Source organism: Phaethon aethereus (genome assembly GCF_964289735.1).
Source record: "Phaethon aethereus genome assembly, chromosome: 15".
NCBI classification, from domain to species: Eukaryota; Metazoa; Chordata; class Aves; order Phaethontiformes; family Phaethontidae; genus Phaethon; species Phaethon aethereus.
In genome coordinates, this window is record NC_138591.1 from 2,070,605 (window position 1) to 2,085,859 (window position 15,255).

Genomic DNA, 15,255 nt, shown 5'->3' on the forward strand with positions numbered 1-15,255 from the left:
GGCTGGACCCTTTACAGGATTGTAGCTAATACCTGTCCCTGCTGCAGGTGAGCAAAACTTCAATGAAAAAAAGCACGTGGTCAGGAGAATTCTCGTGCCTTTCACTGACTGCCTGGACCTGGGACTCGGGCAGCCGCGTTCCATGCCTGCGTTTGCAGCCGTACTGCTGATGGAGTACTGCTGGCAGCTCCCAGCCAGTTCTGCCCCCAGCTGCTGCAGGTCTGGAGCAGCTGGCATGGAGGTGATGTCTTTGCTTTTTCCCCACCAGTGTCAGCCAGGAGATGCTTCTTGAGATAGCCCACGGCCAAGCCTCCCCCTGCAACCTCACTTTTGGTCAATACGCCTGTGCACAGGTAATGGCAGTCCCCTTCTCTTCATGAGCCAGTGTTTTGTTTTCCTTGACTATAGTGCCATTTCTATCTTAAAAGCAATCCTGTTGTTGTCTGTGAATGGAGTGGCCAAAACCTTGTGCAGGTTTGGGGTCTGGGTTGTCGAGGTTTCCCTCACAAGACTGAGAGAAGGGATGGGGTCAAACACACAGGGATCTCCCAGAGCACTGAGCTCTGGCAATGTCACCTTCCCAGGCGACATGTTCTCTGCGTCATGAGGTTCAGGCGTGGCTGCCCTGCCATGGAGACCTTTCTGGGGCTGTCTGTGGAAGTGGGGGATGCTGTCTTTCCAAAACTCTCAAGTGAGAAGGTGGGACAAAGGAGGTTTCCAAAACAAATTGGCTCTTAAAAACTGGCATCATAGTGTTGCAAGAAATATCTGCATGAGAGTAATCCTGGTCCATCAAGGTAAACCACTTCTGAGCACGATTAAAAAGTGGAAAAGTAGTTGCAGAGTGGAAAGTGTAATCTGGAATATTTCAGGTTTGCTTCCCTTCCTGCTTTTCTAACTATCTCTAAGTTGCTGTGCTGCCACTAATTGCAAATTGAATTGACAAAGATTTGTATTTCCCATAAATATTTCTAACAAAAAGATGTAATTTCTTCAGGTATTTGGTGGTGGAGTTTTTTGTTTGTTTTTTTTCATTGAAAAATGTTTCTGGAATGAGGAAATTTCTTATGGAAGTTTCCACTTTGATCAAATGTGCATTTTTTTTTTTGTGGGAATCCATTTTGAATAAAGGTTTTTAAAACCACTCTTTGCTTGCGGGGGAGCACAGATTAGGTAACAGAAAGATCCAGCATTTGGAACTGGGTAAATTTAGACTTGCTTCAAGTCAGAGTAAGCTGCACTTTCTTTCTGACTCTTCAGGTTTCTGGGTTTCAGAAACTCAACAGGTTTCATCACCTTGCAGCACTGAATGCTCACATGTAGGTGACCTAGTGAAGCAGGTCTGAAGGAGATTGCAGACTGCAGCATGTCTAAATAGACACACCTTTTATTATCTCTATATGGATTTCCCTTTTCTTTTTCAGAGTGCTTGGCTCCAGGACCTTCAGGATGATTTCCTCATATCCTTGTATTCTTGCCTTACCCCTAAACCCGCCAGTGCTATGGATCCAGAATACTCCGTTCTGTTCTTTTCCAAATATGATGCCAAGAAGCTTGTAGCTGCTCTGACTGTGTTCAGCCAGCAGGTGGGTATCACATATCCAACTGTTTGTTTACCTGTAGCATTAAAGCCAGTGGAAGGCATTAACTAATGTTACCAGAGAAGGGATTATTGCTAGGGGTGATTCTGTTCATAATGTTCAGATTCGTGTGGATTTATGGTAATGTTTGTTTAGAGGTCCATATTCACTTGAATTAATGTGTTTCTTATCTCTTGCCTTCAGTTTTCTCATGTGCCTCATTCTCTCGAGTGGAACATGATATTCATTAATGGCCTGTGGGAGAAGATGTTGCAAGTACCTGATATTGAGAGCCCACCCGTTTTGTCTCAGTGGGTCCATGAAGGGCTTCAGCCATTCCTGGTTGAGCCCAAGGTCTTTGCTTGCCTCCATGCCAAAAATGTCTTGTGTGAGACATTTCAGAAGATGTAAGTGCTGAACACAAGCATTGTTTCAGTCCTGTATTGCTGAGATAGGAAAGTGGCCTTTACTCCAGCCTCCCAAAGCAAAGGGCAAAGTCCTGTAAGCACTGTGAACTGTTGGAGGCCCAGGCAGAGTCTCTGAGAACTCTCTCCAAGGCTTCATAACACACCTGCTGACCCTGTAACTGCTCCTCTGCATCATCAATATGCATGTCATGACCCTGCTAGCCCCATGTTTGCCAAGCAGTGTCACAGGATTGGCAATGCAGTGTCCAGATGACCGTGGGGGCTCTTGTGAAGGGAAGTCACACTGGTAGCTTTGAAAAGGGGTGTGATTGATAACATCTATCTTTAAGTAACAGCTGTTTCTGTGAGAAGCCAACCCAGCCAGGTTTGATTTCATCTGCGTTTTGAGATGTCTGCCTTTCTTATCCATCTTCAGAGTTGCTGCCCTGAATGGCATATATTCTGACCTTCCAGTGGAAGAACAGAGGAATCTTTACACCGGGATCAAATACTATCTCATCCAGGATGGTAAATGATTTGATTTTCTTTAAGAAACAACAGAAAGCTTTAAACCTCTGATGTATTCTACAACATTAGCTGCAATCTGTTACAGGCCTGAGGCTTCACAGATTTGTTGTGAATTTATTTTGTCTCTTCAATAGAAACAGGCTGGGAATATGACAGTGATAGGTGGTATCAGGGATCATTTCCCTGCCTGAAGGCTTCATTAATCCAGGATTTTATAAATCAGCACTGTCAGTCATATGTTGACTTACATCCTGTGCAAATAGCATTTACTGCTTTTATTTTCAAAGGGGGGTGCAGGGTTTGGTTCTGAGAACTAAAGAGTTGAGCTCAGAAGTTAGATCAGAAAGGGGACGCAGATAAGACACTCCTTTGTCTCCAGACAGTAGCTTGCATGCAAAAATTTAACATCCCGCAAAAAGTTTTTGGCAGATTTGAAGGGAGGAAGAAAGAGACTGGTGATGAAATATTTGGATGGCTGTGAAGGAATGAGGCAAGAAGGAATCTTTCCTGTCCCGTGTGCATTTGGAATCTGAATGCACAAACATGCAGATTTGAGCACAATGGGTGAGCAGAGGCACTTAGGGAGCTCTCTGCTGAGTTCTCTGATAGACTGAAGCCTGTTCCACATTCTGAAATCTCCAATCTCCACTGATTTCCTGATATAGTGCAAGTCTGTAGTTTTATGGTCTCTGCCTGTTTTGCAGGATCAAACCAGAAATGCTACAGTGAAGCCATTCCAGGTCTGAATTCCACTGCTTGGTTTCAAAACTATCTTGGATCCTTTTTGGAGCATGCTACTGTTGGAGACCTGCAGCTTTTTGGTGATGAGCCAACAGTAAGTGCAGGCTCGTCGTGGTGATGAAGAACCTGCAGTGTGCAAAACACTCTGTGCCTGGAAGGTTGTTTTCCTGCCCTGACCAAAATTCATGGAGATGCTGCTAGCAGAAACATTTCTCGTGGTTATTTATGGTGAACAGTCACTTCAGTTCTTATTTTTTCCCCCAGCATAATTTCTTGTGATGAGGCACTTGTACTGAAGTTGGTTTCACATAGGTAATTCTGCAGAAAGAAAACTGGAGTCAATAAGAGGAGCAAACCCAAACTTTATCTCAAGACTGGGCCAATGTCTGGGCCTGGTTTAGTGAATGACTGTACCAGGCCTGCGTGCGTGAGCAGTGCTGTAGGGGCAGGGCCATGTCCCTTAGCAGTTCTCCCACCTTTGAGCCTTACAGTATTCATAGAGAGGCTTATGTGCCCTCAGAGTGCAAAGATAAATAAAACAAAGTCCCATTGTATTACTTGAAAACAAAAAATAAATTTCTTCACAATTTTAAAGCCAGGTGAAAAAACCCTTATTGCTTGAAGTGAGGTTTGTTCAAACTGTCCCAAGTGACTGTCAGGATTAAAGTGTCCATCTAAGATTTTTTTGTTTTTTTTTTTTTCCATGTCAACACCCTCAGCTTCAAAAATTTACCAGGGATCCAGTCAATATACAGATGATCAGCAACCTCACCTTGCTCTGGGAGACGGCTGTGTACTATACCTTTCTACTGACCTCTGGACCTGGTTTTCCCTTATCGAGGTACAGGACATGACCTGGCTTCCTACCAGACTTACGGTTTAGCATGGTACCGTGACATAGCAAAAGTTTGCTGGGCGGCGATTCTGATGGCTGCTTCCATAAAATCTTTAAAGCATTTTTCCGTTCCTCAAATAATTGCATTGGACCTGATCTTGGGGAGGGCCAGACCACAAATTCCGAATCTTGGCAAATGACAGTCATTCAGTACCAGCCACCAACTAATGACAAACAGTGCATCTTGCATGTTTTCGCAGTTTTGCATGACACAGCAGTGCTCTCTGTAAACAGTAGCATCAGCATTGTCAGAACTAAAATGAATGACTAGAAAAGAGTATCCTTTAGAAAAAGAGGAAAAGAACTGACAGAGCCACAGTCTATCATACTGGCAACCTCTCCTCCTTGTCTCCCACCTGCAGTCTCCCAGACAGATTTGTTTGCTACCTGAGCCCCTCGGCAGTGAGCAACCTGAGCAGAGATGATGCTTTGGGCTTGGCCCAGAGGATCAGTAAGAACTGCCCATTGAACCTGACACACAGAGGAATAACTAGAGAGCGAGCTCCCTCCTACCCAACAACAGAGGAACTGCAGGTAATCTCCTGTCCATCTCCATGACTCAGCTCTTAATTCACCTAGACAGAATTTCTGAGGGTTGAGCATTCAGCTCTCATGCCTCCTCTTGTGTACACTCCTGTATGTCATCTTGCTTTTTCGATTGTGGTGTCTGGATGGTGTTTCATAATCTGAAAAGTCTCAGTGGGTGGAGACAGTCCATCAATAGGCTTCATCACACAAGTTTGAGGCAGAAAGTCCAGTGATTTAAGATGTCCAAAGGCTGTAAGATCCAACAGGCTCACCTCATTGCTTCTCTTTCTTTTCTGTCTGTGTGGGATTTTTTCAGGTTGCATCCTCTTTGGTGAGAAAGTTTGAACATTTCCCTCCTGCAATCCTGCGTGCATTGGGCCAGGCTGCTGTTGGGCTGTCCATATCCAGCATTGAAAACAGCATCAGTGATAAAGACCTTGAAGCATCTATTCCTGCCCTGGGACAAGTTCGCGGCTGGAACGCTGAGCAGTCCAGCACTATTGTCAACAAACTGCTCAGCTCTGGCCATCAGGTACAAAGGATAAAGTCCACAAATGCACCTCACACCTGGCATAGCTAGCTGCAAGCAAATGATGTTTGGCCCTTCATGTACTGTGTGTGTTACCTTTCAGATCATGGATGGACAGAGCCTGGCAAAGCTAGGGAGCTTGTTGGCTGGCCTCAACAGCAGCACACTTCGAAGTCTGTCTCCAGAAGTGATCTTGGAAGCCATTAAGTTGCCTGAGTTTGTTCAGCAAATGGTGACCCTGCCCTCTGCTCTGAAAATTACATTTGTGGAAAAGGTGAAGTTTTTCTTTTCAGGCGTCATAAATTAGCAAAGCTCAAGTGACTCACAACTAAGAGCACTGGTTACCTGGGGCAGGCACTGACACACACCTGCACACCAAGACAGCGTTCACTCGCGGGTATTTGTCATTTTTAAACAGTGTGTGCAGCAGGACAAGCATCTCAAGTCCCTGTCAGTGGGCCTGTGTAGATGTCCTTGGCTGCCGTCACACAGTCAGTGTGTCCTGCCGAGCCTCTTGGGACTGAGGGCAGAAGAAACAGTTATTTTATGGAGTGATCCTAGAAACTACTCCCCTCTGTCATGAAAAGATGCTCTCAGAGAAAGGATATTGTCATGGTTTGGGGCGAGACCGTGTGAGAAGTGAAGGCAGCTTAGAAAAATCCCTTTTAGGCTAGACTGATCCTCCAACAGTGCAGTATTTCATTCCCTCATGCGTTTATATAGGATTTGGACAGATCTTTGCCTTTTTTCTCACCATAATTTTAGCCTTCAAGTTGCATGTGTGGCATTCAAGTTTGATATTCGTTCTCTCTCTAGTAGGAAAGACCTGTGTTTGGCACCAGAGGCCCTGCCTATAGCATGTCCTGGGGCAGCGGGGCTGCCAGAACTCACTGTGAAGCACTAGGGAAATAACATCTCAGCCACCACAGGATTGTTCTGCCTTTGGCAAGCTGAGACATTGTTTGGGTTGGCAGAGAGGAAGGACATGTCCCTCCTCTCTGGCCAGTTAAAAACCTTTAGGGCATAAAGCCAGGAGGTGGGAAACTGATAAGAGACAGAATCGTTCCCATTCATCAGGACCCCAGGTATTACCTCCAAGCAGCTCTCCTATCATGATGAATATGTCAGACAGGAAATATTTCATACTGTTAGGTCTCTGAGAAATGCCCAGATGATCAGCAGGGGAATTTGCCTGGCTTCTTTCCAGTTCATAATTTCTTCTCCAGCAATTATTTATTTTAGCCACAGTGTTTGAATCATGCTTTTGTTTGTTTTTTTTTAAAGATTTCCTCCAGTGTAGGCCACCCTGCTGACTTGGTTAAATATATCCCTGATGCTCTGGCCAGTTACATTCCAAAATCATTGCTTGTTTTTGGGGAAAAGAAGCCCAGTATTCAGGATCTCAACAGTAAAATGTGGACCCGAGAACAGGTAATATGCTAGTGGCTTGTGTCCTTCTTACCCCTCAGTGTCAGCCTTGGACTCTACAGAGCTGTTCGTCCACTTTGCAATTCTGTCTGAAAATTTGGCTGAATGTTGCAGAGGAGCATGGTAAACCATTGACACTCTGGCTTTGCTTCACAGGCTGCCATGTTTTTCAATGATGTGATAAAGATGGAGCCTGACTTCAGCAGGTAGTGTTTTTCTTCTTCCATTTTCTACGTTTGCTTTGATTGCAATTTCCGTGTTTCCTTTGGTACATATGGCAGACCCACCATATTCAATCCATAGCAACAGATGGGAAATATTGTGCAAACCCACACACAGCAGTGTAGCACCAAGATTTACCAGGGTATCAGCTGCAAAATATACCCATAAGCTGCACTTGCTTTCTAAAACGATGCTGCTGGCTCGGACTGGACCTGCAACCTTGCTTCTGGCTGCCTCTGTGGATGGTGTTTCTAATCAGTGAATATGTCCATCTTCCACAGTGCTGTTTCAGGGATTACATTTACCAGGGCTGATATATGTCTTTTGTCAGCTCTTGTATCTGAGATGGAAAATTATGAAAACCATGATATATATCTGGCAAAACAATGGAGTCGGCATCAGTGTCCTGTTGATTTCATGATAGAGGCTTTTCCATATAGAAAGCAATTAAAATTTTAAGGACTTCTCCCTGAGCTCTCCCAGGCTCTGCAAACTATGTTCCGTGATGAGCATCTGCACAACTGCATTTCACTTTCGATGTGTGGTATGTACTGAAGACACAGGGAGGAGGCTGACCTTGTAATTCAGGATACCACAGTACTACTTGGCGTGGAGAGTTTGTCCCTGCGTTTCTACTTCCACTACAAGTCTTTAGATTATGTTTATTTGACCAATGATGGCTTCTTGATCTCCCATGTATGTCAAGACTAGCAAATTTGAGGGGATGGAGTTTGGAGAGCATTAAGCTTTGAGTATGGGGGAGATTAATGCTTGCTCTATTTGTCATTATATATGTGGGAGATCAGCATTGAATTTTCTCCTCAAGTCCTTGCCCCCTGTGATTTGCTTTCTGTAAATGTTCAGGCTTTCCCAGTCAGTCCTCCAAGGCTTCACATGTGCAGTTGCCAATGAGATGGAAGCAGAAAGATTTCAGGAGCTGGCCAAAGTCATGAAGAAGAAGAACGTCAAGCTAGGAGAAGACCAGGTCAGTTCCCATATTTTGAAATGCCATGTTTGATGTTGTCACGAAGATAGCAATGAGGATGTTCAGCGAGAACAGAAACACTTTCAGCTTAAGGTACTAGAACAAATGTAACTGGTCCTGGGTCTCCATCCCACAGTTCTGAATTTCCCCAAAGAGAAGAGAAGTCAAAACCCAATTGACTAGGTTTCCCAGTAATTAAAACCTCTGATTTCTGTCTTTTATTTTTCATACTTAAGAGCAGAGTAAAATCTTTATATTTGCTTTATTTTTTCTTGTTTTCATGCTGTTTTCTTCCTTTGTGAACTGTGGTGTCCTTTCAGCTGAGTTGCTTAGTGAAGATGGTGACGTTGCATGGGATTCCCAAGGATTTAGATAACTATCCGAAAGACCTGTTGCTGTTTTTAAGGTAACTGTGTTATGGTTTTCATGTTGTTGCCTTCATACGTAGTGGGAAAAAGAAGTATTACTTTATAACCTAGCTGATAATGACTTAGTTCATGTTTGATGTATGTTTCAAACTTGTTCAGGCCTGCTTACAGGGGAAAAAACCCCAACAGATTGCAGAAAGCTTTCAAAAGGGTTTAAGGTCCTTTCAGATTCCACCATCCATCATATTAATCTAAACAATATGAAGCTCTTTTAAAATATGTCTGTTTGGGTATGAAACCAGCAGGCATTTTTAGTACTTTCTGCCCTCTGTGAATGTGCTTTCCCTTAAAACATCAAAGAAAACAGACAGTAGAGTGGATTTCTTTGTTCCAGTAGCTACCTACTGTGGTTCTGTATCCAAATCCTGAACAATTCTAAGCTGAGTCTCACAATAGATTTCTTAAGGTGAAAATGAATTTTTAAAAAAAGACTAGGATCTTTGGGAAGAACAACTGCATAGCGTTTAGTCTGTGGATGTGGAAGATGTTATACTGGACACAGGATATGTTGAACAGCCTTGAACCTGACCAACTATTTGATATCATTCGCTAGTATTCATAGAGTATTTGTCTTTCTAGTCCTTCAGACTATGCAGCGACAGGAAGCTGTAGGCAGTACTTTGCTAATATTGGGAAAGCAAATCTTGACGTTCTACAAAGAGAGTCATCTCGGCGGAAACAGCTGCTCTTGGAGGCTTTAGCATGTTTGGTACGTGGTGAGGTGCATAAGGCTGGGGAGAACTTGGGGTTCAAGAATGCTCTTCTACAAGGGCATCCAGTTCTATTTAATGGCTCTGTCTTGTATTACTTCAGCAAATTTCTGGCACGCACGTAAATGAGGAAAATGCCGAGATTCTGGGACGTCTAGTCTGTGACCTGGGTGGAGAATACATTAGAAGTTCTGGTAGGAATTTGATGAAGCAATTAAGCCAGTGTGAATCATTCCTGCCTGATCAAGAAGAGGCTATTAAGAGTGTCATCAGCAGTGGTAACACTACATTTGGGTATGAATTTTTCTTCTGGGCATCAGCAAAACAATTCCCTTAAACAAAACCATTGTCCTATTAAGACCTGAGTGAACTCCAGCCTACCAGCTTGATCAAAAACTTGACTAATTTGTTGGTTTTGGATTTCACATTGGGCTTTTTACATGTTTTATTTGAACTTCTTTCAGCTGAGCAGTTTGGCTGCAATTCTACTGAAAAACACATTGTCACTTCTGTGTCTCACCTACTCTAGTTATAAAAGCCTTTCCTCTGGTCTATTTTTCATTAATCAAACTTCTCTGAGACTGTCCTGATGAACACGGGTGGGCTCTAGCTGTTGTTCAGCCACTGGCTTTCAGAAAACATTCTGTTTCTACCTGTCAAACTGACAAATGCTTGATAAATCCCTGGCTATATCTAGCAGGGGCATTGTCCAGGGAAGCAAAATATTTTCCCTTCCTGTGCCAAATACCCTGAGATTTTGACACTGAATTGAATGGTAGTAAGCAATAGATATTCTTCGGGTTTCATGCTTAAGAAAATAATGCGGTTTTTAAATACCATTTTCCCATCCACCTGCCCCTTATTCATGTTACTAACAGTTGCACCTTCTCTGGTGGAATGAAGTTTTGTGTAACAGGAAGTGATTGACTAGTGTTAGGATTTAAATCTTGTATTTTCTTAACTTCAAATGTTACAAGGACATAGTCCTGGCAGCTTTTAAGGTGGGTTTTTTTTTTCTTTTGTACTTCCTTGAAAGCTGATCCTTGCTAATTTTTGTATGCAGGCCTCCTGTAGCATGGTCAGCGTTTACCTTGAATGAGCTCAATGGATTGATTCCTGTATTGGATCACAGCATCTTGCAGAAGATCCCGAAGGTGGGCTTTTCATAGAAGTGTGGGGAGTTTGGGAAGCACTCCTAGGTTCTGCAGTATGGAATAAGTATGATGGGGGTTGTTCAGCCGGTATGTTTTCAGTAATGTCTTCATCTAAAAGTGTGATGACAAAGGGGACGGATGTTCTATGAGAAGTGAGGGTTGATCAAGCTGACAGCCTGGAACTCTAGATTACTGGCATCTTCCTGTAACTGTTGGAAGAATACCCAGAGATGGAAAGCAGTAGTAACTAGTGCTTTGTGAAGAGGTAAAATCACTTATAGAGAATGGGATATGATAAGAGTTTAAGCATTTGGAGATTTGCTTTTGCCTTACCAAGGAAGGGTCTCTGGGCTTACAGCAGCAGGTCTGCCACCCATAGTACTTTAACAATGAATTTTCCTGTCTGTATGAGTAGCAACTTGTTATGCTGGTGAGACGCCCAAGATTGCAGTATTCCCCTGATGAAACATTTATTTTGCAGAATGCTTTAACTTTTTGGCTGAAAAACTTTGCACACGATTCACCTCTGTCAAGGGAACAGCTGGCCACGATTGTTGAAGAACTCCTGCCTTCTAGGCATAAGCGAGCTGATGGTATGGGAGCTTTCTCTGATCCATAATGGCAGCATTCCCCCTGCTATCAGGGTTGACCCTAGTGCTTGTCCATCTCCAGCAAGGGAGCATATAAAGCTTGAAGCAAAAGGATTTAACACTAAGAACATTTGATAATTGCTTTAACAGGTTGCCCACCTGGCAAGCAGATAACAGAGATGGTTCTTAATGATGACTTGATGCCTATTTACTATACACCTGAGGAGTTACATGCTTGCCTGAAGAATGTCTCTCTGGAGAATCACCTCTCTCAGATACTGGTCTACCCCTTCAGTATTCAGCAACTAGCTGTGCTGAAGAGGCATCTGGATGAGGTAATACCAGGCTGAAGAATGTCAAATTATCTACTGATGAGAATGCTCAGGGACTTGTCCAGTTGAATTTAAGTATCTCCAAGGACTGAGACTCCACCACCTCTCTGGGCTCCTCTTCCCATGTTTGACCACCTTTACTGTGAAAAAATATATTTCTTAACATCTAATCAGAATTTTCATTGCCTGTTGGGCCTTATCCTTTCACTGTACATCTCTGAGAAGAGTGTGGCTCCATCCTCCCTATAATCTCCCATTAGATAGTTGAAGACAGTAATAAAATCCTCACCTAGTCTTCTCTTCAGACTGAAAAACCCAGCTCCCTCAACCCCACTTCGTATGTTGTGTGCTTCTGTCCCCCACGACCAGCGTGGCCCTCTGCTACACTTGTCTTTGCTAGAGAGCCCAAAACTGGATGTAGTATCCAGATGGGGTCTCGCAAGTGCCAGCCAAATGGAGGGGAATAATCACTTCCCTTGACCTGCTGGCTGTGCTACTGCTAGGGAAGCCCAGTATTTGATTAGCCTTCACCACTGCAAGGCATCCTGCCCACTCAGTTCCATGTTGAGTCATTTCACAGTGCTTCAGGTTTTTCTTCCTTCCCATGGGGCCTGCTTGCTTGAGCTATCAAGCACAAAAAGGATAGACGTGCTCATGGACTTTCACCAGCTTTGGTTTCTTATTACTTGCAGACATTTAGGGCTTTTCCACATTAATTTTGCAAGGAGCATAAATTCATAAGCAGAGGCATTATAATGAGTGTTCATAGCAATAACAATGGTCTTTCCACAGACATATCCTGATGGGTATCCTGAAAGTCTGCTCCTCAAACTGGGCTCTCTTGTTTCTTTCATCACCCCGGAGGACGTTGCCAAATGGAAGATAACTTCAGCTGACGTGCTGGCTGCCTTGCTAAAAAATCACCCCCCTGCTAGTCAGGTAGGGATTTGGGTTTGCTTTCCTGCCCATGTTTTCTTCCTGTTTTGGGAGCTGCTGGTTTAGGACTAACTTGGTGGGTTCAAAGATAATTGGCCCATCCTTGAGGTCCAAACAAGTAGATTTCAAATGGTTCAATTTTATTTTTGTAGTTACTGCATTTGTTTTTCTTTTGAGGATGAAAACATAAATTCTGATTCAAGTTAATTTTTGAAAAAATTAAATGTGTTTCTAGGCTTCTGCAATAATTAAACGATATATTGGCTTGGGAGATGCCTTGAATGCCACTGCACTGAACGCAATTGGTACGAAATACGTGTGCCTTCTAAATGTGACCGAGTTGAATATGATAGACTCCAACAGCTTGAAGTGAGTCAATATATTGTGATGCTCATGGCTTCTCGCAAAAGCACTTTTCTATCAGCAAGGGCTGTTTCCTTTTCTCTCCGCTTGGTGGAAGGAAGCCTAGGAAGCAACTTAGCACCTGCTCTGTATTCAGGTATAAAAGCCTGCTGTTTGCCATCCTGCCAGGAAGTGCTCAGATTTGCAGTCAAACTCTCTTCATTGCACCTCAGCTGACAATGGATATGGTCTGCATGCAGCTTTTATCTAGAGGCAAATGAGAGTTAATTAAATTTAATTTAAATTCCTTTGAAAGACTGCAAAATTAAATTAATTAACTGTATCTTTGCAAATGCATAAACTTATCATGCACCATCAGTCCCATCATAACTTAGAAGACATATAATTTTGAGCAGGAGACTGAGCCATTATTTTTGCTTAGTTTCTCTCCATACCTCCTCTTATCTAGTGGGCAGAGGGGGTAACCTGTCCTATGTAGAGAATCCCAGAGAGGTAAAACTCCTTAAATCTTAATTTTTCTGCAGATTGGCATCTCTGAATCCTTCAGCCTGTTCACAGACTACAAAAGACATCTTATATGCTAAAGCAAAACGTGCTTTCTCAGACCAGCACAATTTACCTGCTTACTATGAGCTTATTGAACCATATCTAGGTATGTAAAAGAACAGTATGTTATGGGGAGAGAGAGAGAGGTCTTAACCGGAAACTGAAGAGATATCAGATACCACCTAAGATGTGGGAATTTTCAAAGCCAAATTGTTAAGTTTCGGAGAGTTTGGGTCTTTTCCAACTTGTAGATGGCATAAAATATTCTTGAAAGGTTCTGTACCTGACTTAAAGTTGCCCAAACCAATTGGTAGACTATCACAGGGAAAATCAGACTCGTGACTTCTGGGATAGGTAAGACCTGCTAGATCGACAAGAAATCAAGCTGCTAATGCTGATTGCGTATCTCGCAGCTGTTCTCCATGTCACAAAACATACATTTTTCCCTGATAAGCCAAGAATTTATTCACAGCCTGAGCAAACTCTTCTTATCCCTCTGTCTGGCCTCTGGCATTGTCACAGATTGGTTTAATGGCCAACTTAACAATACGTCCCAGCAAAATGAAGTAGCATCCAGTTGGAACTCATTCTGTTAGCAGCCCCAGCCTAATAAATTTTGGAGACGTCATTATAGCTCCAGTTTATACAGATACACAACACTGCTCACTTGAGGGCTGTCCTCCATGCATTGATATACTTTCTCTTTTGGGTCCCAGGGGGTGCTCCTGGTGTGGATCTCAGAGCTTTAAGCAAGGACAACGTGAACATGAAAGTTAGTACTTTGGCGAAGTTAAGAAGAGACTCTTTGTTGGTGAGCTGAATCTTGAAATTTTTTGACTCCTTGCATTTGTATCATGCTAAGCAGTTGGTTTTGGTCGCGTTGTCCATTGCTGTAAATCAGAAGTCACTCCATCAAATTCAGAATTATGCTAGACCAGTGGAAAGTGGAGAACCAGCCTAAACCTTCTTCAAAAATGTAATTTGGAGTCATACATGGATGCTAAGCCAGTCTTAGTGGGGAATTTCTTTCAAGCCGGCTCTCATAGCAGTAGTGGCAGGAGCAGGGGACAGACTAGACTACAGTCCACAGCTATGTGACAGATCCTCTAACAAGTGTTAGCAGTAATATCATCAGTTTGGAAGAAAGCCTGGTGATTTGGGCAGGGACTGGGAGCCCCACTTAGGTGTAGGAGACTTGTCATCAGAGGACAACAGAAGTAATCTTTGAGGAACCATTGTGTTCATTCCCCTAACCTAAGGCAAGAGTGTCCCAACTGAAACCACTCAGCAGAAATTTGTCTTCCTTGTTCTTCACGCTTCTGCTAATAGAAACCGCATTGGTTCCTTGGTCAGTCGTGTTGTTTCCATTCCTGCATTTACATCTGTAATTCTTGCTCTTTGATTTCTCCTAGAGCCTGACACCTTCTGAGGTTCAGGGCTTGCTGGGGGTGAATCTTCGTGATCTGGAGAAATGGCAGAATGAGTCTTCCATCCGGCAGTGGGTCCAAATGCAGAAGCAATCAGAACTGGATAAACTGCATGTTGGGCTCACTGGGGGAACACAAGAAGGCTACATCAACATCGTCACGCCCAAATTTCCACGTACGTATTATGTTAGGACCTCTGTTGTGCTTTAAATATTTATTTTTTGGGTTACAGCAAGGAGGAAAACTGCCTTATGGAAGCAAAGTGCTTTCAATTGTCTCTAAAAGAGCAGTGAGTGCACCAAGCTCAAGCAAGGGGTGGCCTTGGGCAGTGCTGACAAACAGCTCTGGTCCTGCTCTCAGCAGTGCTTGTGCCAAGGCCCTGGAAAGTCCTGCTTGGCTGCTCTTGTGCAGAGGCTGCTGATCTGGGCTACTGCGTCACTACCCATCCACCCAGACCCTTTAAGCGCACCGGTCAATGCTCACCTCCTCCCTTCACCTCCTGGTGTTGAGGAGAAGCAAGTTCAGCTCTGCTGAGGAGCCTTAAGCCTTGCAGAGCAAATTCTGTGTCCAAGATGAGAAGCAATCCCGTAACCCCCTTGAGAACATCCTTGCTGGCTGAACATCTCAACTGAGTGAGCACTTCCAGAGTTTCTTCCTCTGCTGTTTGTTGGATTTGGGCTATGACTTGGTGGTGCTATTAGGGATAGCTATTTACCATAGTTAGAAAGCCAAAGATCTTCCCTGAATGTGGCATAAAGAGATCTTCTCCCCCATGGGGGAACAGTTCAGTCATTGATTTCTTTGCACTGATGCCCCCTCTTTTTTCTCTAGCACCATCCTCAGCCTCTCTGGGTACTGTGGCCATGACGCTCCACCTCCTGCCTGCTCTGCTTATCGGTTTCCTGATGATGTCGGTCTTGTCTTGA

The 15,255-nt window shown here is 43.6% G+C and overlaps 1 protein-coding gene across 1 annotated transcript; it reads left to right on the forward strand.

Annotated features, from left to right (window-relative positions):
- Positions 1 to 603: 603 nt before the first annotated feature.
- On the forward strand, positions 604 to 15,255 carry MSLN (mesothelin; the record flags this gene model as incomplete). The annotated part of the gene is made up of 24 exons (XM_082006744.1): positions 604 to 699; positions 1,425 to 1,586; positions 1,785 to 1,987; positions 2,424 to 2,515; positions 3,220 to 3,350; positions 3,976 to 4,097; positions 4,514 to 4,685; positions 4,996 to 5,211; positions 5,312 to 5,482; positions 6,493 to 6,639; positions 6,793 to 6,842; positions 7,723 to 7,843; positions 8,164 to 8,249; positions 8,851 to 8,980; positions 9,085 to 9,275; positions 10,045 to 10,135; positions 10,617 to 10,728; positions 10,876 to 11,060; positions 11,850 to 11,996; positions 12,229 to 12,362; positions 12,881 to 13,008; positions 13,619 to 13,713; positions 14,315 to 14,504; positions 15,161 to 15,255. The coding sequence occupies 24 exons, from the start codon at positions 604 to 606 to the stop codon at positions 15,253 to 15,255; spliced, it is 3,267 nt and encodes a 1,088-aa protein (XP_081862870.1).